The sequence below is a fragment of the Harpegnathos saltator genome, unplaced genomic scaffold, assembly GCF_003227715.2.
Source record: "Harpegnathos saltator strain DR-91 unplaced genomic scaffold, Hsal_v8.6 scaffold121, whole genome shotgun sequence".
Classification (NCBI taxonomy): domain Eukaryota; kingdom Metazoa; phylum Arthropoda; class Insecta; order Hymenoptera; family Formicidae; genus Harpegnathos; species Harpegnathos saltator.
The window spans coordinates 952408-973951 of NW_020229897.1; the positions used below are offsets into that span (position 1 = coordinate 952408).

The following is a 21544-nucleotide window of genomic DNA, read 5'->3' on the forward strand; positions in this document are numbered from 1 at the left end:
CGTTTTGTATTGCTCTTAAGGCTCGTCTACATTAGCTGTAAGAGTAAGGCTGTAAGGTTGCAAGACACGAAATGAAATATTTTCATTCGCTGACAGCTTACGTTACAGCCTTACAGCCTTACTCTTACAGCTATTGTAGATGAGCCTTTATGAGTTATACAGAAGTCTGTGCTCTTGCCCTTAAGCGGGAAGCACACGCTTTTACATAAAGGCATAATGCACAACGCATAGGGAAATGGACCAATCAGAGTCTTTCATTTCAAGCGTGGCAATAGAAATGAGGAGTCTGATTGATTTATTTCGTCGTGCATTATGCCTTTATGTAAAAGTGTGTGCTTCCCGCTTTATCCCATATTATTTATACTTCGATTACGATCGCAATACAGATTACTAGCGATATAAAAATAGCGTGTAAATAATCGTAAATATCGTATAAATATATCGTTACCATAATAAGTGTCTGAAAAAATTGTTTACTTTTTTCCGAACATGGAGCACTGAATTTCGAATACTTCCGGTGGTCGTAGAAAGTCAGGAGAGGTGTCATTTTCTTCATCTCGTCGAGCACAATTGAATGCTATTCTAAAAGTTCACAAAAAGCGGCTGGTTTAGATTTTCATAAATTTCATGAACCTATAAAAATGAAAATCTAAACCAAGCGCTTTTTATGAATTTTTAGAATTGCATTCGGCTCGTCGAGACAAAGAAAATGACACTTCGCGCGACTTTCTACGACCATCATAAGTATCTGAAAAAATTGTTTACATTTTCCAAAAAACATGAAGTTGTCATTCGCGAGCGAAGTATCATTTTCTTTGTCTCGACGAGCACTACCAAATGCAATTCTAAAAGTTTACAAAAAGTGCCTAGTTTAGATTTTTATTTTTATAAGCCCATAAAATTTACGAAAATCGCACACTGACGCGATTAGCGACGAACAATAAATGATATCTAATAAGAGTTCCGTTTTAAAGAAGAAATGAAAGCTTTTTCTTCTTAAAACAGAACTCTCATTAGATATCGCTCATAGCACGTCGCTAGTCGCGTTCAGTATGCAATATCCGCAGATTTCTATAGTATAACTAGACTGAAAAATACTGAAAAATACTAGCATTATTTCATCCTTGGCTGCGTTCCGATATTCACTGTCAGCACTAAAAATCTATAGTATACGTGATGCAAACTATGTATTTTCAGTACTGGCAGTGAATATCGGAACGCAGCCCTTGTTTAACATTCAGTGAAAAATAAGTATTGAATAACGCCGGCTACATCTGTTGCGAATTTAAGAATGCATCCAACATGTAAAGCAAGGAGAGCATCCGAGTGATATTTTCGAACGCACCTCTAGCAGTATTTAACCTGCTGCTAACCAATTTTTAAATATTTACTTTGCAAATTTAATCGATTAATCAGTAAATCGATTTTTTTTTAGAAAATAATCGATGTCATTTCAATTTCTTTTTTATTAATCAATATTTTAAACATTGATGTATTTTCGAACATAGCCCACCCCTAGAACAGACCCATGAAAAGATCTCCGAACATTTCCGAATACAAAACGGAAGAGAGAATACATCCAGCCACCCGGGTGAAATTTTCGGACGCAGTCCTGGTCTACTCGAATACGCTATAACACACCTGCAAGTGCCATGATCTTTTCTGACAGTTGTGATGTGATACGATATTTTATCAGGATTCTTCAATTTGCTTCCACTTTCTGATGGCAGACGTTAACAGCGGTTATGACATTCGTGGCGAACGAGCTAAATCGACGATGACAATCATGTCAATTGCATGTCAATGGCTTCGTCGATAACCATGGGAACTAGTCGCATTTGCCGGCATTATTAGTGTATATACTGTATTTTAGTGTATATACTGTATAGATTTTTTTAATTGCATACAATACGTACCTGATTAATTAGCACGTTAACGCTGTATATTATCGCTTATTGCATATAATACCAATGTCTAGTTTACGAAAGAAAACGTGCAAGAAAACTACTGAAACGAAAAGGACCGACGATTTGGGAGGTTAAGTATCCATTTACTAACTTATTTATAAGATCTAATTTACATATCGTTATATGGTGCAAAATGAGTTCAGTGTAGATTTTTATTTTAACATATGAATTTATAAGCTACTCTTGTTCTATATTTTTTTTTCACTGTATAAGAAGAAATTGATTTATTTCCTAGATAGAATGAGTTTTACATTATATTATGATGATTATGAATAGTATTTATCATATTTTATAATCTTATATATCAACAGATGTAACTATTGATGATTTTGCTAATACTTTACAAATCCATGCGAGACTCAAAAAAGCAGCCACAAGTGTTTCTATCAAAGGTTAAGAACCATTGATAAGTAATTTATGTTGTAAACTTTATTTCAACATGGTTTGAATGATTTGTTCTCGATCTAGCTTAGAATATATTTAATATCTGATAAGAAAATTTATTTTTCTGAACATTTGTTAAGAATTAAGTTGTTATCAGATATCAGCTATATTCTAAACTGGATTAAAAAAAGTAAATTGTATTGAAATCAAATATACTTCTTTCTATTATAATAAATTTTCTTAGCTTTTAATCAATATATGTTATTTGTAATTTATTTAAATTTTATTTAGTAAAACAAGGAGCAACATTGAAAGAAAGATATATATGGGATGAAACAAATAAAAGCATATTACAAGATAATAAAGGAAATATTGACAAAGGTAAGTAACAAGCATTATATAACAGATGAATATTATTTAAAGTTGTTTTATATATAATAATTGTTTTTAGCAGAATCTTTTACCAATATAAGAAAAGGTAGAAGAAAATGGAGGCCACTTAGTCAAACAGATAATACTAAAGAAAAAGGTAAAATATATAGTCATAATACATTGAAAGAAACTCTAAAGTTTTGAACAATTTATCTTCAACATGATAAATAGATATTTTTAACATTTTTTTTATATTTTATAGATGGCATTGATTATCCATTGGACATATGGTTTATAATTTCTGAGTACATACCACCTGAAACTGTAGGAAAGTTTGCAAGAATTTGCAAAAGTTCTTATTATGTAACCACTACTGCAAAATTCTGGTTTCATCTATACAAAGTGTAAGTTAATTATACTACTTTGTAACATATGATTTAAATAAAATCTATAATTTTAGGTATCACAAATATGTACCAGACTTACCTGAGCGTTTGCAACCAGAATGTATGATGCGCCAGCATGGATTAAGAGCTTGTGTTATCAGAGCATTACATTACAATTACTTTACTTGGTTATTACAACGTGAAATAGATGATGTATCTTATCTAAGACAAGAAGAACCACATTCCCTTGTGAAAAGAAAATGTACCCATATGTGGCATAAAGTAAGTTTTTAAGTTATACTTCAATAACACTTAAACTCTTGATTTAGATAAAAATGATATAGATATTTGTTTACATGTTTTTATCAGTAATTATACAATTACTTAGAATCTAGTCTTTTTGTACAATATTTAACATGATATGTTTTAGGAGGGAAAAATTCGATGGTATTTCTTTTTCAAACTAAAGGAGATTTCCAATGCTCCAAAAAATAATAGTCCGTTAAAGGAAAGTAAAAAGTGTAACAGTGAAAAAACTGAATTTATCGAAATGTTGGAAGATGTGGCTATGAATTCTGATAATGGTTGCAAAGTGCTCAGAGTATGTGATATAAATTTTTCTTAGTCATTACAACAACTGAACATGTTGCAATTTCCATTTAACATGTTTAATAATTCACAGGTAACTTGCTTAAAATATTGTATGTTACCGCCAGTAATCGGATTAATCTTGCAAACAGTATCAATGAGCTTAATGCCCGGTTATAGAAAATATCGACTTCTACTTGGATTTGGAACATCTGTTATTCCTAGTACACTAACCAATGAAGTAATACTTAGCGATGTTACTGGTTACCGTATTTTAGATTGGTGGGATCCCTATTATCCTCATCATGATGCAGTTTACACGATCGATTTCCGGCAAAGTGATTCTGATTAAGACTCATTGTACAGTCAGATGATTAAATGTTGCAACACTTCTTCAATGAGTTTCACAATATATTTCGTATCCAATAGAAAAAATATTAAGAAACAAAGAAAAAATAAAAAAAGAAAAGGAAATTGTTTCCTGAAAATTGCTAAAAACTAATTTTTTCTTATTGGGCACGAAATATATTATAAAACTTATCAAAAAAAGATATATCTTTAATCAGCTTACTATACAAATATTCTGTACTTTGTATATAAAGTTGAAAAAATCTATAAATTTTATAAAACGATTACATATACATGTATACTGATGAGATGATGAATGTAAAATAATGCGTTCGCTTCAATCAATACCCTTTTCTTAATATTTAAACACGAATAACTTTGTCATATCAATTACGACAAAATTATACGGATGAAAGACAGATAATAAGGACAATATACGTGAATTATATAAAGACGCTTATGTACATCATAGAATGTATAAGAAAAATATGTGTAATACTTCAAAATAAAATCTCACGTATGTATAGCTAGATATAAAGTTTGGATGTATGTCATTCATCCAGGATATAAAGTTTGGATGAATATCATTCATTCAAGTTAACGTATCATTGCAATATGTCCACGTAATAGCGTTGATTATTGACAAAACAGTGGCGTTGTTATTGATCCATTATTGAATCACATGTTGTAATATAATTGAAAATCATCATTTTTTCATAGCTGCTTCTACAGCATCTATCAGGTCTTGCAGATGATGTATATTAGTAGTAGAAATGTTAAGATCTTCGATCTGAAAATTATGCAAATTACAATTATGCAAATATAAAAATATTATATTTCATAGATATGATATATATTTATGACTTTACCATATTTGCGTAACCATTTACGTCCACTTTAAGTTGAATATGTATCTTTTCGTCGTCGCTAGTTCCTTGTGATTCTGAAGAAAGAATCCCGGTAGTTTTGTCGCGAATTTTCTTCAATCTTCTTAAACTCTCTTCAGTTTTTTGTACGGATGTTAATACATCCGTAACAAATAGCAAATAACTAAAATCAAGTTCAATATATAGAAAATATGTATGCCTTTAAAGTGTTTTTATATTTATATTTCTTAAACTATTTTATCTGATATGTTCTTCTGTTGTTTTTTTTTATTATTTACCTTTCTGTTAGCGATGACAACGTTAATTCTAACCAGTGACCAATAGTTTCGGGAATGATCTTATTATAATCTACATGGAAATTGGTAAGAGGAACTATTGCATTTTTTACATAAGAACAAGGTTTAGTCGGTACATCTCGTTTCGTCCTTCTAAATAATCTAGGAATGTCACTGACTTGTTTCAAGTGTATTATACATTGTTCCGAGAGCTCATTCACAACCTCTCTTGTAACTGATGGTAAAAAATTTACTAGACTTTTAGATGTCTCACTCAGAGAGTCTGGAACAGAAGCCATATAGCGAATGTTAATAACACGTTTTGTAATAATATATATCACATTTTTTGTTCATTGTACATAATTACCTTCTAATAATTTAAATATAGTAGCATTCCCATCTTTAATTTTGTATTTTACCATTTGTAAGAAGGATGGCAATGCATTTACTAGTTTCTCTATATCAGTGTATAAATATACTAGAAAACTCAATCTTGTAGAATGCTCAAAGTCATTTGAATTGTTAGTTTCATTTATTACAGGCCATACCTTCAAATAAGATATATACCTTATTTTATCATGTATAGTAAGATACTATATTCATAAAAATAATTTTCAGATTTATAGTTTATATGCAAAAATCACGTTATAATAAAGTAAAAATGAAAACATACTTGTTTTATTGCATTTTGACACCAAGTCTGATATCTCGAACAAATTTGAAGGCTGAGTTTCCAAAACCTGTAACATTAATGTTAGTAGCATAAACAATGTTATTAATTTTATAAGAAAACAATTTTACTGAATAATTGCTCACTTGTGAAATAATTGGTACAAGTAGATATCATCAGCCCAAATTCTTAGTAAATTATCCCAAATTATGCAAGTTGCATGAAGTGAAAAATCTTTTTGTATCAGTGAAGTCAGACTACCCTTGACTGAATCTGGTGATACTGCTTCGGTTAATATTGTTTCCACGTATCCAGCTATTTCTTGAAATCGAATTTGAAAATATACTGGTAAATTCCATTTCTTAAGAAAACCTTTATATTGTGGATGATTCCTCAATGCTGCTAAAGTTTCAGATGTGACACATTCCATTTCTAATTTTGTTAAAAATTCTAACGTAGCTGTATATCTCTAAAATTATAATTTATATAATATATTAATATAATATAATATATTAATTTATATACTCTTCTTTATGAAAAACATATTTAGAAAGATTCTATCTACCTTATGAAACAATACTGGATCTCCAGGAGCAAAAATAGATTTTATATATTGCTCAATTTTTTCCTCGACTTCAACCCAAAAGCTATTCACCAAAAAATTAAATCCTTTCACAGATATTCTGTAATCAACATTTATTATAACAACCATTGTATTAATTAAATATATTTATAAGTACATTTATAAATCAACGAGATAAACATAATATAAATACAACAAATACCTGTCAGAATATAGAGTAATATCTAATAGTTGTTTCAATTCTACATTTAGAATGTTTAGTAGCTTGTGATAAATACTTTGTAGACCAAGTGGATCAGTTTGAAGATTCTCTTCATTAATCATATTATAAATTAATGGTCTTATCAATTCATATCTCACTAATTCCTCAGTACTTGATATTTTGTCAAGTGTAACATAAATTCTAAGGCAACGAATCGTCAAATTTGAATTCTTTTCCTGTATACATGCTAAGAATAACTCATTCAGGCAAGTTAAATATAAGTTTTCTAATTCAGTGCTTTCCTGTTACAAAACAATTATTTTAATTGATTATAATTTGTTTACCACTTTTTTTTATAAAAATATATACCTTTTCTTGATCCACTGAGATATCTAATTTGCACCTAGATGTATGAAATTTTAATTGATTCACTTCAATTGCTGCTTGTTCTAAAATATCAATCTTAGTAGGATGTTCCATAAATGTTTTCATAGATAATATGGAAGAAAGCTTCTTCAGTGATTTGTATACATATTGTAAACTGTTTAAACTTTGTTTACGTTCTCTGATTTTCAGATTGTCATTTAAATTAGTTGAAATAGCTATAATTTCATCATCCAAGGCTTGCCATACTTGCTGTCAGAAATGAAAAATTGAGAAATAATTTTGTTATTACAAGTAAACTATATATTATAAATTAAGAATGCAACTATAAAGAGTAAAATTAATATTTTTTTATATACATTCTTCTCTAGTTTACCATAATTTCTTCTCTCAGCTGTCCTAGCGGTGATTGCAAATCATTAATAGCTTTATCCAGACCAATTAAATTACTGGATAGGTTCACAAAATCTGTATAATCCCTATTAATTAGATCAATCATGGCAGATCTCAATAGTTTCAAGTACATGCCAAGATCATCACGCATTGTCTCAAGCTTGCCATTTTTTCTATGCTCTTGCAAAAAAGCATCAACATCAAAATTATCCTACAATAAAATATGTATAAAATAACGTAGCTAATACATATGCATATATGTTAAATTATATTGGTGGAAAGTTGATTATTATTTAAATAAATAAATTTGGCAATAATTGAATCAAACCTGTATAAAATCAAGCTCAGAAAAGCACAGATCTTTTGGAGCTTTTGGCAAAGTAATATTATTGTTAGACATAATTGTGTATTTATATCTTGTAAAATACTTTTTAACTCGAAATTAACTAAAAATGATCATCTCTGCCCTCCACACTTGTGATAAAATAATAGTTAATTTCTTTGTCGCTGCAAACTTCAATATATTCGATACTTAAAGATTTTCAGTCGCTAATCTTTATTGGTATGTTCTTTTTAGCTGCACTGTTAGTGCAATAAATTAAAGCCAGCGGCACACGGTGCTTGTTTTCGTGCTGGATTGCTTGCTGGATGAAAATACTGCGTTCTAATTGGCGCTCTGATTTCCATCCATCTTCGGAAATGCACCAATCAGAACGCAGTATTTTCATGCAGCAAGCAATCCAGCACGAAAACAAGCACCGTGTGCCGCTGGCTTAAGAGAATCAAACATCTGTGCATGCGTGAATTGGACAAGGAGAAAGGGTATGTAAGTAATATGGTTCATCCAATTAGAAGAAATGTGTTTTGATTCAACCAATCAGACGTGAACGTCGGACACCAGGACGGTACATACTTTTCGGGGTCATGTATTGAGTCGGAGTTAGCAGTCTAGTTATATTAGAAGTCTGTGGTCTTTCCCCTCGCCTCGCAACGGCAATAATTGCTGGCTATATTATCTTGAGCGTATCTAAAGCAGTCGATATTATCATCGCTCTTTAATTATCTCAGGGCCCTTGGGGCTCCCTTGGCCAATACGAGAATTTATCCATGGCTGACAGTCTTAGGTAGTCATTGCTAGAATTTGTCAGTTGCGAAGAGGCAAAATGGGAAGAATTCTCGCTTAGCGATAAGATTGCCGCTGACCCACTTTGTGGCTATTCCTGCCGCACGGTCTGCTCATCGGTGGTGAGACAAAGATGAAGAGCGATCGTCTGTTCTTTTCTAACTTTTCTTCTTACTATTTTTGTAAGAAAGTGGAATGAACAAGAATCGTGCACACTTTGCTGTTACCATCAGGGCAGACATGAGGTTTGTTTTCTATTGCTGAACTGGCTGTACTAACTTGCACTTATTTTCTTCTTCTCTCCTTTTCACTAACTTCTAGATGTATATCTATTTCTTTTTATGTTCCCTGAATATACACTAGTTCAGCGATAAAAAACAGACCTATAGTGAGCATAAATTTTCTCAGAGGACGCGTCGGAAAAGCGCCCCGGAACATCCGGCCCAATGGCTGCTTTCAGACTTCTTTCTATTCATATAAATGTGAATTTTAACATATCACTTGCGCGGATGCAAATTTCAATTAAAAAAATTGTCATAAAAAAATATATATAAAATAATGAAGTGAAACACAAAAAAACGGATGCATACGGGAAAGAGGAGAAAACCTCTGTTACGTGTGTGTGTGTGTGTGTGCATATATATGCTTACCGTGTATGCAACTGTGTATGTACATAACTTGAAATATAATAAAAACTCAGAATCTCTAATACGTACGTCATGAAGTTCTGCATGATGAAATAATTTCTACTATCGCTATAATGAAAATTTAGTATTTATATTATGTATTATATAATGAAAATTGAATTTCCATTATGTACACAATGAGAATTAAATTTTCATTAGTTCTATAATGAAAAATTAATATTTTCGTTATATGTATAATAAAAACTGTATTTCTATTACATTCATAATGTTACGTCCATAAATTCGAAATTTCAATTATGTACAAAATGAAAATTTTTAATTCCTTTTATGTCTATAATAAAAATTCGGTATTTCTATTATTTATATTAATTTATATTAAGCACGTAAAATTATGTATTATATTGATGTAACTACACGCGATACTGGTTTCTGCAATAACTGCGGAAACTTAACGATAACGAGACTTTAGTCATCATCCACGAAATACAAGGAAAGCCGGAAGAGAAGTTCAGATAAAGCTGTAACGCCGAGGCTGTATATTCACTATTACGAACAACGCTATTCAGATGTTAAATGGTCCCCCTTGACTCAATTTCTGGACTCTCCGCATATAAAGTAATAGTGAAGTTGTTAGCGGTGCTACATAAAATGGGCAATTTTCAATTCGGACGATTAGAGGGCTTTCCCGCGATATATTCTCCGCATCATACCGCAGTGACAGTGGACGTGATCGAGACCATATTAATCGCAGTTTTCGTCATTATCTCGATTGCTTATATTAGTATCATACCAAGTTACCGGAAAAGACAAGTAAGTACGACGAAAACTTCTTATAAATTTGAAATATCACTGATGGATTTTTTCAAAATGTTTATACACGTTTGCGTCATATTATATGAATCAGTTAATGAAAAATTGCAATGAATATATTTATGTTCCAAAAGTTATTTTCGAAAATAATCTCACAAACTTACTTTGGAGTTCTTTCTCTTTAGATATTGATTTTACAATTCATTGTACTTAATACCGCGTTAAATACTACAGACAGCACATATGTCCAAAACTGAGACATAAGACGTCTTTAAGACATCTTTAAGTCGTCTTTAAGATGTCTGAAAATAAGACATCTTTAAGTCGTCTTAAAGACGTCTTAAAGACGTCTTATGTCCTAGTTTTGGACATTGTGCTGTCTGGGTACAGGATGTCCCATTTGAAATGCTCCAGGTAAATATCTCGAAAAATATGGGAGATACGGAAAAATGTTTCAGACAAAAGTTGCATGGTTTCAAGAGAGCCATATGATGAAAATATGGATTTGACCTTAAGTTGACCTTTTCAAGGCCAGGTCAATGTAATCGATGTTTTCTTAAACGGAACTTCCTATTTTTTATTGCATATTCTTGTAGCCCTTGTCGAGACGTTATTAAAACACTACCCATTTTTGTCTTATGCCCAAGCTATTGCCAAGATATGAAACTTCAAAGTTGATATCACCGGCATTTTTCCGGAAGATAATCGAGCATTATAAAACTAATCAGAAATACAATTGTAGGAATAACCCAAATATATAAATAAGATTTATCAGCGAGAGAAAGTGCAATAGGCGAATAATAATATTTAGCGCTCTATGTCGATAAAAAATTCGTACTAGTGGCTTGAAATGGAATTCAAAGCATTTATTAATAACAGACAAGAGACAGTAGAATACTTCAATCTCCCCGCGATGTACATCGGGTAATGCGAATGCCGGCGGTATGTCAACTTTGAAACTTCATATCTTGGAAATGGCTTAGGCAAAAGACAAAAATAGGTAGTGTTTTGAAAACCTCTTAACAAGGGCTACAAGAATATGCAATAAAAAAAAGGGAGTTCTATTTAAAAAAACATCGATTACATTAACCTGGCGTTAAAAAGGTCACTCAAGGTCAAGTCCATATTTTCATCATGTGGCCCCCTTCAAACCATGCAACTTTTGTCTGAAACATTTTCCCGTGTTTTTCATATTTTTCGAAATATTTGCCTGGAGCATTTAAAATGGGACGTTCGATAGTGATTTCACACGAACTGGTTTTCACTAAGATTCTAAACTTTCTTCCTGCATAAATTCAATATTCAATATACTATTAAAACTAATTTTTCGTTATTGTACCTACATGATTATCAAGAGCATCTACATGACCATCAAGGTCACTTTAAGCATCGTCATTGGATGTCTACTAATCGGTGAATACTTCAAATAGAACTTTTGACTTTCAATTTCACCAGTTTAATTGAACATCAATTTTGCAGTGGAGAATTTTGGTCAGAAATGGGAATATGGCAGAGCAAATAGTACAACACCTTATCGGGCCGGTGTGGGTGAGGAAATCGAGGCCCGATTGGAAGTCAAAATAGGACTAAGATCGGTGAACATCACGTTGAAAGGTAATTCGTGAGAATGAGTCGAAAATCAAGGTAACAGAGTTCGTTAAAAGTTTCACGTTGAACATAAAAAATACATTAGCGAGAAGGAAAATTGGAGAAATAAAATGACTTAGAATAGGTAATAAAAGATAGAATGATAAATAAAAAGATAAAATTAGTAAAACATGACACAATTCGTTAGACTTTTATCGAGGGTTTTTCAGCTGAACCAAAAGAAAACACAACGCTCGCGATGGAAACGATCGATTACAATGAAAGATTTCCTTGGACATGGGATCAGGGTAGAATCGGTTTCGGGCCTTATGGTAGATATTATTGCGAATAAATACTCCATTTTTCATCAATGTCCACATAAAATAACGTAAATGAAAATTTCTGTAGCCGGATTACTACAGAGGACCTTCCGCGAAAGCCAAAGGAGAGGTTTGCCGATTCCCATTTTATGGATCGCCGAATATTTTGTTATTGATGGGGAAGGCATTCGATTCGGGCGGTTTTATCGAACCGCTGGCTGGTATTGTCACATTTTGCTTTGGTAAGTATGAAAAATGGAGATGTGAGATAGAACTATGTAAAACGTCACTCTGCTTCTTTTGCTCATGTTGAAGCACGGAGAAGACAAACTCGAGTTTGAATGAGCTCCACGAGTAATAAGCCAGATGAAGAAATAAATATCTTTGCATATTTACTTGTCACAAAGCAAAATCCTAATAGCATTATAATCTTGAATCTGTAAATGAAGATAAGAAATCATAGAGATCTTTCTTTAAAATAAAGCTACTCTTAGAAAGATACTTCAACGTAAAAATTTGAAACTATCCATGATTCGCAGGACGGCTTTCGCTTGTTGGATCTTGGCTAACATTTTCCTGCAATCTGTGAGTCGGTATTCCGCTTACTTAATCGGCATAATCGGCAGCTTACAGTTGTTGACTTGCCTCGTGTGGATCTCTGTGCACAATCCGATTCCGCTTGTGATCCCTTTCGAGAAAGACACCATTAGGATCACGCTGGGCACACACTTCTGGATGACTTTTACATGCGGTGATTGATCAGATCAATGATCTATTTGCAGAAATGATCTTAGGACTTGAAATAATCTTAATCTTGATGTGTATATGTATGTGTGTATGTGTGTGTGTGTGTGTGTGTGTGATCCTTAAAATTTTATTTTTTTAGGTGACATTCTTGAGATTTTGCATCTTAACACAATTAAAATTTACGTAAAGTAGTTTTAATTTCCACGTTTCCTTGTTTTAAATTCTTAAATCACCAAACTCAATATTGACAGCAACAAAATCGTTGTCACTGACTCGCTTGCTTAATTTATCCTTTTAACAAAATTCGAAGAATAATCTTTTCTACACTGGTGACGTTTTTTGTTACTTTTATATATATCTTCTATATATATGCATCTCCAGGTATACTATGTGTCCTTCTGGCGATCGTAATGATATTCATGGATCTACGTTATCCCAATACGTTATCCACATTTTTGGAGATAGATCCGCTCGGCCAATATGACGAATTAGTAATGCGTGAGTAAACATTGAAAACTTTTAACTTAATTACTTGTGTGGAATGTCCCGAAAGGGCTTTAGCTTTTGAAGCGTTCTGTAGAAAATATTCGTTTTAATCAACAGGGGGTAGCCAAATGGATGACATATTGCGCAAAAATGTTCGTATGGACAGCTCGATAGAAATGACTTCAACACAAGACAGAAGAAACACTGGAATGGTAAGAAATAATGTTAAGAAAACATTTTACAGTTCAAAGGAATGTGCAATGCAAAAGAAGGTAGTTAATCAACATACATAAAAAAAATTGCAGATGGTACTGAAAAGACGATCAACCATAAAAAATGCACAAAAATCGCTCTTTCGCGCCCCAGTACCTATGAAGATCGAGATTTACGACGACGTAGCCATTTACGAAAACCAAATGGTTGCTGGGTATGTTTCTTCATTTTCAGACAATATAAAAAATAATTTAACAGTAAAAGATATGATTGTTTGAAAGTATTCTTTCGTTGAGAGACACATTCCTTTCATACGACTCATTGTTCGCATGTTATTACAAAGTAACATATGTAAAATGTTGCTATAAACACCGGCTCCTAAACTCTCGATAATTTTGCCTTTATTCTATGTATTACATTAAAACTGATTTATATTTATGTATAGAAGTTTATTACACATATATGCAATAAATTTCTATATATTAGACTAAAACACACGCTACAATTAAATCGCATATCATAGCACACTGTTTCTCACGATTGTTTAAAGGCCATCCAAAGCACCTATGATAGAAATAAGCGACGACGTTATCAAGCCGCCGCCTGTCCCGAGAAAGAAGCGAACAAAGCCAAAAGCCTAAGCGACAACCAGCCAGTAATTGACGATGGCTTCTAGTTATCAACGAGCGAATGGATCATCGCATCCGAAAGGAAGAAGCTCTCAAATGATGTGAAGTTGTATATTTTTTTCTTCTTTTTTGTTACTGTATCAATACATAAAGATAAATGAAGATTTTCAGAAACTGACGAAATTATTGAATGAAACTTCGTCAAGTCGCATAACCTGTCCCATTTAATTCTCCGATTCGGCAGTCTTCTCTTTGCTGTCATTGCTCTCCGAAGCGGATCTGCCCTTCTCCTCCGATTTCGACTCTGACTTGTCGCTGGATTTTTTCTCCTTGCTGGACCTCTTTTTCTCACTCTTGCTCTCTTTCTCGGGCCTCTCCCGATCGCTGTCGCTCTTCTTACCGTTGTCCGACTTATCCTTACTGCGCCTTTCCCGGTCCTTGTCCTTAGATTTATCAGAGTACTTGGATTTAGACGACCTGGACTTGGATTTAGAACGCGAGCGTCTAGATCTCGACTTGGAACGTTTGCTACGTGAACGTGAGCGACTACGACGTCGGGGCGATCTCTTTTTCCGCTCCTTCGATCTGGACGGTGATCGACGTGATCTGCAATTAAGTGAGAGATTAATCTTCCCTCCGAGTTCACTGCGTAATGTCTGTTTATTAAGTGTGCTAGAATTTGCAATATACTAACGCAACATAATGATTTAGAAATATATAAAATTTTTATCTTCATCTTTTTTAAATACGTTTTTACCGTTAAGATGTTTTACAATGTCTCGAAGTCGTAAGTCAAATAGATAAAAGTGTACAACATCAACATAATAGACTTGCGAAAAGCCCTTAGTACCTTGATCGACGTGATCTGGAACGTGATCTGTGGCGGCTGCGAGAACCGCTGCGTCGTCGCGATGGCGAGCTGCGCCGGCGCTCCTTCGATCGAGAACGTTTAGAGCGCGAACGATGACGAGATCGCGAGCGTCGATGGCGTGACCGCGATCTTTTGCGCGATCTGGAGCGCCGGCTGCGGCCGCGCGAGCGTGAACGGGACTTCCGACTGCGCGAGCCACTTCTACTGCGCTTATCTTTGGAGAGCATGCCGATCATAGGATCGATCGCCGCCGAGATGAGATTGTGCGCTTCCTTCACCCGCGACATTGCCTCCTCGATCTCCTTCTGTGCGGCCTCGTTACTCTTCGCCTCCGGCTTCGCAATTGCCTGGGTCGAGTGGTAGATCTTAATCGGACGTTCCGCCAGCGATTTGCCATTCAACAACAGTGCAGCAACTACAGCACCCTGCTCCGACAACTCCACTAGCGCATAATGTTCAGTATCCGAGTCCCTGCTGCACATACGCAGGTACTTGATCTCCACATTGTTGTTGCTGAAGAATTCCAATAGCTGCTCAGCGCTCACAGACGCATCCAGATTCGCCACTATCAGTGTCCGCCGAATCTCCTCAATACGTCTACTATCCAAATGGCCTGGCAGGTGTGGATAAGGTGGCAATCCATTCGCTTCCAGCTTGGGATCCATAGTAGTGATGACATGATTTGGAGGGATACCTTCGATGGCATTCACCACATTTGGTGGCAGTTTTGGTTCTGATGGGTAGAGACCTGAGAAAAATTATTAAATTGTAAATAATTATAGGTTCGTAGAGCTTTATATTTTTAGACACTATTCTATTATTCTGTGATCTTATGATATATTCTGATACCTCTCTAGTTATAGTCTCAAACTGTCAAGTATTTTATATTTGTGTTTGCGTTAATTTATATTTCCATATATTTCTGTAATATTTTATACTTGCCTGGCACAACTGTGCCATTGTTGGTTAGTTCTAGAGCACGTTGTTCATCCGGAATATCTCCATTTTGGTAAGGGATTACAATAAGTGCACGGTCGATGAAGACTGTGTTAGTCATGTGCTGCGCCACAGCAACACAGCCCTGGTCGTGGAACTTGATATAGCATATGCGTGACTGTACGGGTACGGCAACGTCTCTGATCGTAGGATATAATCTGATATCTTCAATTTTGCCGAGATATCCGAAAAGAGTTTGCATTTGGTCCTTGGTAGCTTGAGGTGCGATGTTAGTCACCTGAACAACTTTCGTCGAGCCGACCGCCATTCTGGACACGTTTTACCGCTCGATTCACTCAACAAAGCACAACAAAAGTTGCGGAACGAGGTTATATTGATTCATTCAATCAGATTTTATCTAAATCACGTCATATTTATCGTTCAAACATTATCTGCATTATGAACGGTTGCGCGCAAGTGTAAATTTTTACAAAATAATTACACTTTATCCCACAACGAAAACACTACTCGAATTTTCTCGTTATTTTACTCGATCTTACTAAACAACGATTAGAGAAAAAGACGAGCTGAAATTGGCTATACCACTGACGAGACGCTAATAAAGATCGTTGGTCTCACGAGATTCAAAGAAAGAAATCTCTCCGAACGCTAACGCCCTCTTAGGAATATTGTAGCTGGAATATGAAGCTGTAGAGCTCGAATAAGCATAAATGGTAACAGATATGGAGTAATGGGAAAAAGATATCGGAAAGTATCGAGAAGGTAACTAACACTATGTTTTATTTAAATGATATGTCTAAATTAAAGGAAAAACAAATGATTTAACAATCAGTTAACTTACCGAGAAGTTGGAACAACCGACCCTTATCGTATAATCTTAAACGTATTTTTCACCTATCATGTAGCAGACTTATTAAGTAAATATACGATTTGTAATAGTCTTCCTTATAAAGTGATTTAACAAATTTCTTAATGTTATATTCCTTCAAAACAACTTTGCAGCATATGTTGCGTAAGTTGAGGAAAATTATATCACTCTCGTTTTATTAAATTACTAATCTTAAAGATCTTCTTACGTCGTTATATGTACGACTTCATTAAATTATTAAATATGTGTGAATTGTCCTCAGAGGAAAATTAACTGAAGAATTAATCTGTTAATTTACGATGTGTTTTTGAGATAAAGCACATGTATTGCCTATGCCTGTGAGCAAAAGCAATAATTTTGTTACTTATACATATACATATATATTTATTCTATATTTACTGCCAGGGAAGGAGATTGTTTGTTCTCCGGCAATATAATAATTAAGTATCCAACGTACGGCCTATGCCAGAAAATTTTATATTCCTACCTCAGAGGTAATCATCCTTTGAGTATTGAGTAAATTAATTGAAAGTATTGAGTAAAATTAATTGAAAAATAAAACCGGAGTTAACAAGTTGAAACAATTGAAGTTTCACATATACGTCAATTATAAGCCCTCAGGGACTACCTCTTCCCCTTTCTCTATACTTCAAAGTTGAAAACTAAATTCTACAAGACATAGAAACAAGATAGAGATACAAATGTTGTGTTATCTTCGGTATAGCTGAAATGATCGGTACTCTCATGACTCTTAAATTACCTCCAGGCCCCGCGAGGCCCTTTGCCAACGAAATAATTTACCCAGGGCTGACAGTCTTTAGCATTACTTCATCAGTGGTTATACACTGTATTCATAACTAAAATCGAATCGGAGCAACGCCGCTATCATGACGTTTGGTACCTGATATATTGACTCGATTATAGCACATTTGAATTTTTTTCAAAAAGAGTAGCTTATTACAATTAATATTTTTTAACTTTTCCAACAAGTTCCAACAAGTAGAATTTTTTATCTAAAATATAAATTGCCGAAAAATATATAGGTAATATAAAAAACTTAAGTAAGAACCTGCGAAGATCCATAACAATAATTGAATTAATTTAAGTATTATTAATTAATTAAAGTAAACTTCACTTTGAAATTATTGTTCTGAGTAATTTCACAGGATATTATCATGTATCGGAAATTTTTTCCATATCGATATCTCATTCATTTCCATCTTTTAAGAACAAACCCGTAAATATCTTTGAATCACTTTTTCATTTATTTACGCAAATTTTTTTGTAACAATCCGTGTCGACGTTCTCTTGCCAACCTTACACTCAACTACTTTCGACGCGAGGTCATGTTCCTTGAGAATCGATCTCGTTGATCTTTAATATTTCATAGCTATAACAAGATGATTTGATTATTCGTAAAATGAAAGGTGACAGAAAGAGTACTTTGTGAGAAATGACGTCGAAGATACGATTGTTCCGCCTCCGTGACCAATTTGACGAGGCATGCATTTCGAAGACATAAAATCAAAAGCTCGTTCGCGTCATTACGCGCAACCCTCCATGAGCAAGAGCGCACTTACGCGCTCTTTTTCTGTCGGGAACTTCTAGCAATATTATACGTTGTTCTTGCCCGATAATCCTGTCAGACTTCTCCCCATTATCCTATCAGCCATGGATCACCACCCTGAGCGATCCCCGGATATACTGACAACCACCACGGTCGATGACGTCCCGGTGCACTGTTATCGCTCGTATGCTCGTCGTATTCACCGAATACTATATCTCGGTGGTGTTTTACAAGTCCGCTCCGTGGTTCAGTCGTACGTCATAGGCATCTTGGTGATCTTCATGTGTTTCAGCCAAGTTGTCTTCGTGATAAACTTCTGCCGGGACTACTCTGACAATTTAATGATCGTGTCAAAGTGCTTCGGCCTGGCCAGCAGTATCTTCACGCCTGTTTTAATGGTAAGCAAAACGTGCTTTATATGCATGTAGAAGACGTTGTTCATTTTTCGTTCGTCTAAAGGCTATTCACACAGTTAAAGAAATCATCTCAATAACTTATACTCAAAAATTCTCACGGAGTTTGCCCTTTAAAGAATTTTCTTGAAGAAAGTTACTGTACAAAATATTTCATTTGGAAGCATTTCCAATCCAATTTGCGATTATGAGCTGGCTAACAATTTAATTTCTCCAAATAGATGAATTTCTAATAATCCTATTTTAATCAGTGGGTGAACACAACATGCTCGTTTGTTTTTTCTTCCAGTCGTGTTGTTTCCTGGTGAAACGGAAGAAGTTGCTCAAGCTGCACAAAACGCTGAATGATCTCTTCGAGCAGGAACTGGCACGAGACCAGAGGACCAAGACGACCATGCTCGCTTCTTTGTACACGTTCGCCAGACCGTCTTATGTATTAAGCTTCATGTTAGGTTTTACGATTTTATCGTATGTGTTGCCCTCGGTAATTAACGTGATTATCCGGCCAGTCATCTTTCGTTCGGCGATCGCCGTGAGATACAAATGGCCATACCCGGTGAAGTTCCCATGGTCGGTGCCAAGTAGTGGTCCCCTCTTCTATCTACAGTATTTGTATCAAGTGCTCAGCAGCTGGTGGATGGTATTTACCATCGCCGCGGTCGACAATCTTTTCGGCTTTTACACGTTCCAGATCTCGTCGATACTGCACGCCATGTCTGCGCGGCTGATGAGTCCGCAGCCCGATGATGTATTCTTGGTAGTGCTGAAGACGTGCACGGAGACATATCAGCAATTGCTCCAGTCAGTGCGTCTACTGGAGGATGTCTATGGGATCATTATTCTACGGATGATCCTTGCCAACGCTGTGCTAATGTGCGCATTGATCTTCGAGGTGTATCCGGTATGTGTGATTGAATCGCGCATGACGAGACACAAGAAAACGAGAAGGATTTCTTCTTGTTATCCTGTTAGAGGTAACACGAACTGTAATACGTTGCAGTTTCGTTACAATAATTGATTATTAATAACAAAAATATAATAAATAATTGTTTATTAATAAAAAAACATAACAAATAGCATGAACTTTTTTTCTAAAGGATATATCTTAAAGGTTTCAAAAGGCGTCTTATTTTTTTAAGACGTCTTGAAGACTTTAGATGTTTTTTAGACATCTTTAAGATGTCTTTTAGAAATTTCTTCTGTTTGGGAATAGTTTACAGACATGACAGTCAACCAATTCTGCTCGTTTGGCTCTTTCATGGTGATGAAACTGCTGCAAACATTCATCTATGCTTGGTATGGCAGCCTCGTCACGAGCGCGGTGAGTGTCTCGATCGACGATACTTTTAAAGACGAGTGATCGTTGTTTGACTCGAAGTCAATCATTTCGAATGTTTAGAGCGAGCACTTCCGCGAGGGAATCTACTTCAGCGAATGGTCGAACTCCAAACTCGATTGTCACGTGAGAGTAGGCGTTGTCGTGACGATGCTGCAAAAGCCAATAGTTATAACTGCGTTAAAAGTGTCTTCCGTAAATGTCAACATGTTTATCAACGTGAGTGTTTGAATCAATATGCAGTCAACAGCTGAATAAATCTCAATAAAGCTTATCGCCTGAGCAATTCACTATCGATTTTTATCATGCGATTAAATCAAATTATATTTTCCTCACATCTCGCATTCTCGCATCAATTGTAAAATCTGCGAGAATTTGTTGTAAGAACAGCATAGAATACAATAAGTTCAACTTCAAAATTTTGCTGTATCGATTTACTTGATGAAATACTACCCTAATGAAAATATCAAAGTATTTACAGACGTAAGAATCCTTTGTGAGTAATTTCTTTTTTGCCGAGAGGGTTTCATAAAAATTCCATAACAAACATTTTTGCATTTGTCAACAATAATTTTTCAACTCCTCTTTCAATCCTATCTTTTGTAGAGTTCAGACGATTCTTTATATCTGTTTATTGACCATATCTAAAATTAATTTAAGTGGATTTAATTTGATGAAATGAAATTAATTTAAACTGAAATGAATTTAAATTAATTTAATTAAAATTAATTTTGCTTTTTTTACCAGATTTTGAACACTACTATGTCTTATTTCTTTCTTTTGCAATCACTGGACGAGTCTAAATAAACGACACTGCGTATCGACTGTTTTCTTTAGCAAAGATTAGCGAATGCATAGAATCGACATTGGAAAAGTGTAATTAAATTGTTAATACATTATTAATTGTGTTATATTAAAAATTATTATATTGTGTATTTCGTTTGTCTTAATTTAAAACTACTTTGACTCAAGCTTTTTCTTTTTATTTTTCCTTTAAATAAAAAAATTACCATTCTTTTATTTATTTAACAAAATGTTAATTAAATCTTATATCTATAGTTGTTTATAACTACAACTGTAATATAAATACTGTAGTTTACTATTTATAGTTTTATCCCTTTATCTACATTTTCAGTAGATAAAAGACTAAGCGTTGCATGCCATAAACAGCAAGGACAAAAGAAATACTAAGAGTATTTTAGTTTAGAGGATTTAAGATGCATTGTATATTCATATCCAATAACTCTAAATTCGACTTTATTTTCGTTTAGAAACATATAAACAGAATATCTAATAATATTCGAGAAACATCAAATGCTATGATTACCGTGAAGAAAGAGAATTGTAAATTTACGCACTTAATTTATATTTCGATCCGATCTTTAATCCGATTTATATTTCGAGTAAAAAATGTTCGATGTTTCATCAATTTTCAAGACTACATGAAATTTTATGCAATCGTTTTCTTCGAAATCCAATTTTATTTTATTATATAACGGGGACGATATGTCACACGCATCCCCACATTTTT

At 34.2% G+C, this 21544-nt stretch overlaps 5 protein-coding genes across 7 annotated transcripts; 3 read left to right on the forward strand and 2 right to left on the reverse strand.

The window, feature by feature from the left end:
• Positions 1-1509: 1509 nt before the first annotated feature.
• On the forward strand, positions 1510-4571 carry fsd (transmembrane protein fates-shifted). Of its 2 annotated transcripts, none has more exons than XM_011148579.3 (8): positions 1510-2037; positions 2279-2359; positions 2643-2732; positions 2803-2880; positions 2986-3127; positions 3184-3391; positions 3540-3710; positions 3792-4571. In XM_011148579.3, the coding sequence occupies exons 1-8, from the start codon at positions 1971-1973 to the stop codon at positions 4047-4049; spliced, it is 1095 nt and encodes a 364-aa protein (XP_011146881.1). In that variant the 5' UTR covers positions 1510-1970; the 3' UTR covers positions 4050-4571. The 2 variants fall into 2 exon arrangements, with proteins under 2 accessions (XP_011146881.1, XP_019698964.1); XM_019843405.2 differs by having other exon boundaries at positions 1511-2037; positions 2806-2880.
• Cog2 (conserved oligomeric Golgi complex subunit 2) lies at positions 3989-8008 on the reverse strand. Its single transcript, XM_011148580.3, has 11 exons — positions 7768-8008; positions 7423-7650; positions 7032-7298; positions 6663-6964; positions 6443-6560; positions 6024-6346; positions 5881-5947; positions 5575-5755; positions 5211-5490; positions 4915-5095; positions 3989-4835 (listed from the first exon to the last, which is right to left on the reverse strand). The coding sequence occupies exons 1-11, from the start codon at positions 7837-7839 to the stop codon at positions 4752-4754; spliced, it is 2103 nt and encodes a 700-aa protein (XP_011146882.1). The 5' UTR covers positions 7840-8008; the 3' UTR covers positions 3989-4751.
• A 411-nt stretch (positions 8009-8419) lies between these two features.
• On the forward strand, positions 8420-14105 carry LOC105187648 (dual oxidase maturation factor 1). Its single transcript, XM_011148583.3, has 11 exons — positions 8420-8563; positions 9672-10019; positions 11375-11432; positions 11499-11633; positions 11837-11938; positions 12015-12168; positions 12466-12677; positions 13055-13171; positions 13277-13371; positions 13465-13586; positions 13923-14105. The coding sequence occupies exons 2-11, from the start codon at positions 9783-9785 to the stop codon at positions 14011-14013; spliced, it is 1323 nt and encodes a 440-aa protein (XP_011146885.1). The 5' UTR covers positions 8420-8563; positions 9672-9782; the 3' UTR covers positions 14014-14105.
• On the reverse strand, positions 13752-16402 carry Srp54 (splicing regulatory protein 54). Its single transcript, XM_011148582.3, has 3 exons — positions 15815-16402; positions 14852-15620; positions 13752-14607 (listed from the first exon to the last, which is right to left on the reverse strand). The coding sequence occupies exons 1-3, from the start codon at positions 16134-16136 to the stop codon at positions 14226-14228; spliced, it is 1473 nt and encodes a 490-aa protein (XP_011146884.1). The 5' UTR covers positions 16137-16402; the 3' UTR covers positions 13752-14225.
• Positions 16403-18086: 1684 nt separating this feature from the next.
• Positions 18087-20885, forward strand: LOC105187665 (odorant receptor 4). Of its 2 annotated transcripts, none has more exons than XM_019843385.2 (5): positions 18087-18662; positions 18967-19651; positions 19891-19998; positions 20077-20232; positions 20761-20885. In XM_019843385.2, exons 1-5 carry the CDS (start codon positions 18369-18371, stop codon positions 20814-20816), a joined length of 1299 nt encoding a protein of 432 aa, XP_019698944.2. In that variant the 5' UTR covers positions 18087-18368; the 3' UTR covers positions 20817-20885. The 2 variants fall into 2 exon arrangements, with proteins under 2 accessions (XP_019698944.2, XP_011146912.2); XM_011148610.3 differs by having other exon boundaries at positions 18100-18662; positions 18967-19578.
• The last annotated feature ends 659 nt before the right edge of the window (positions 20886-21544 follow it).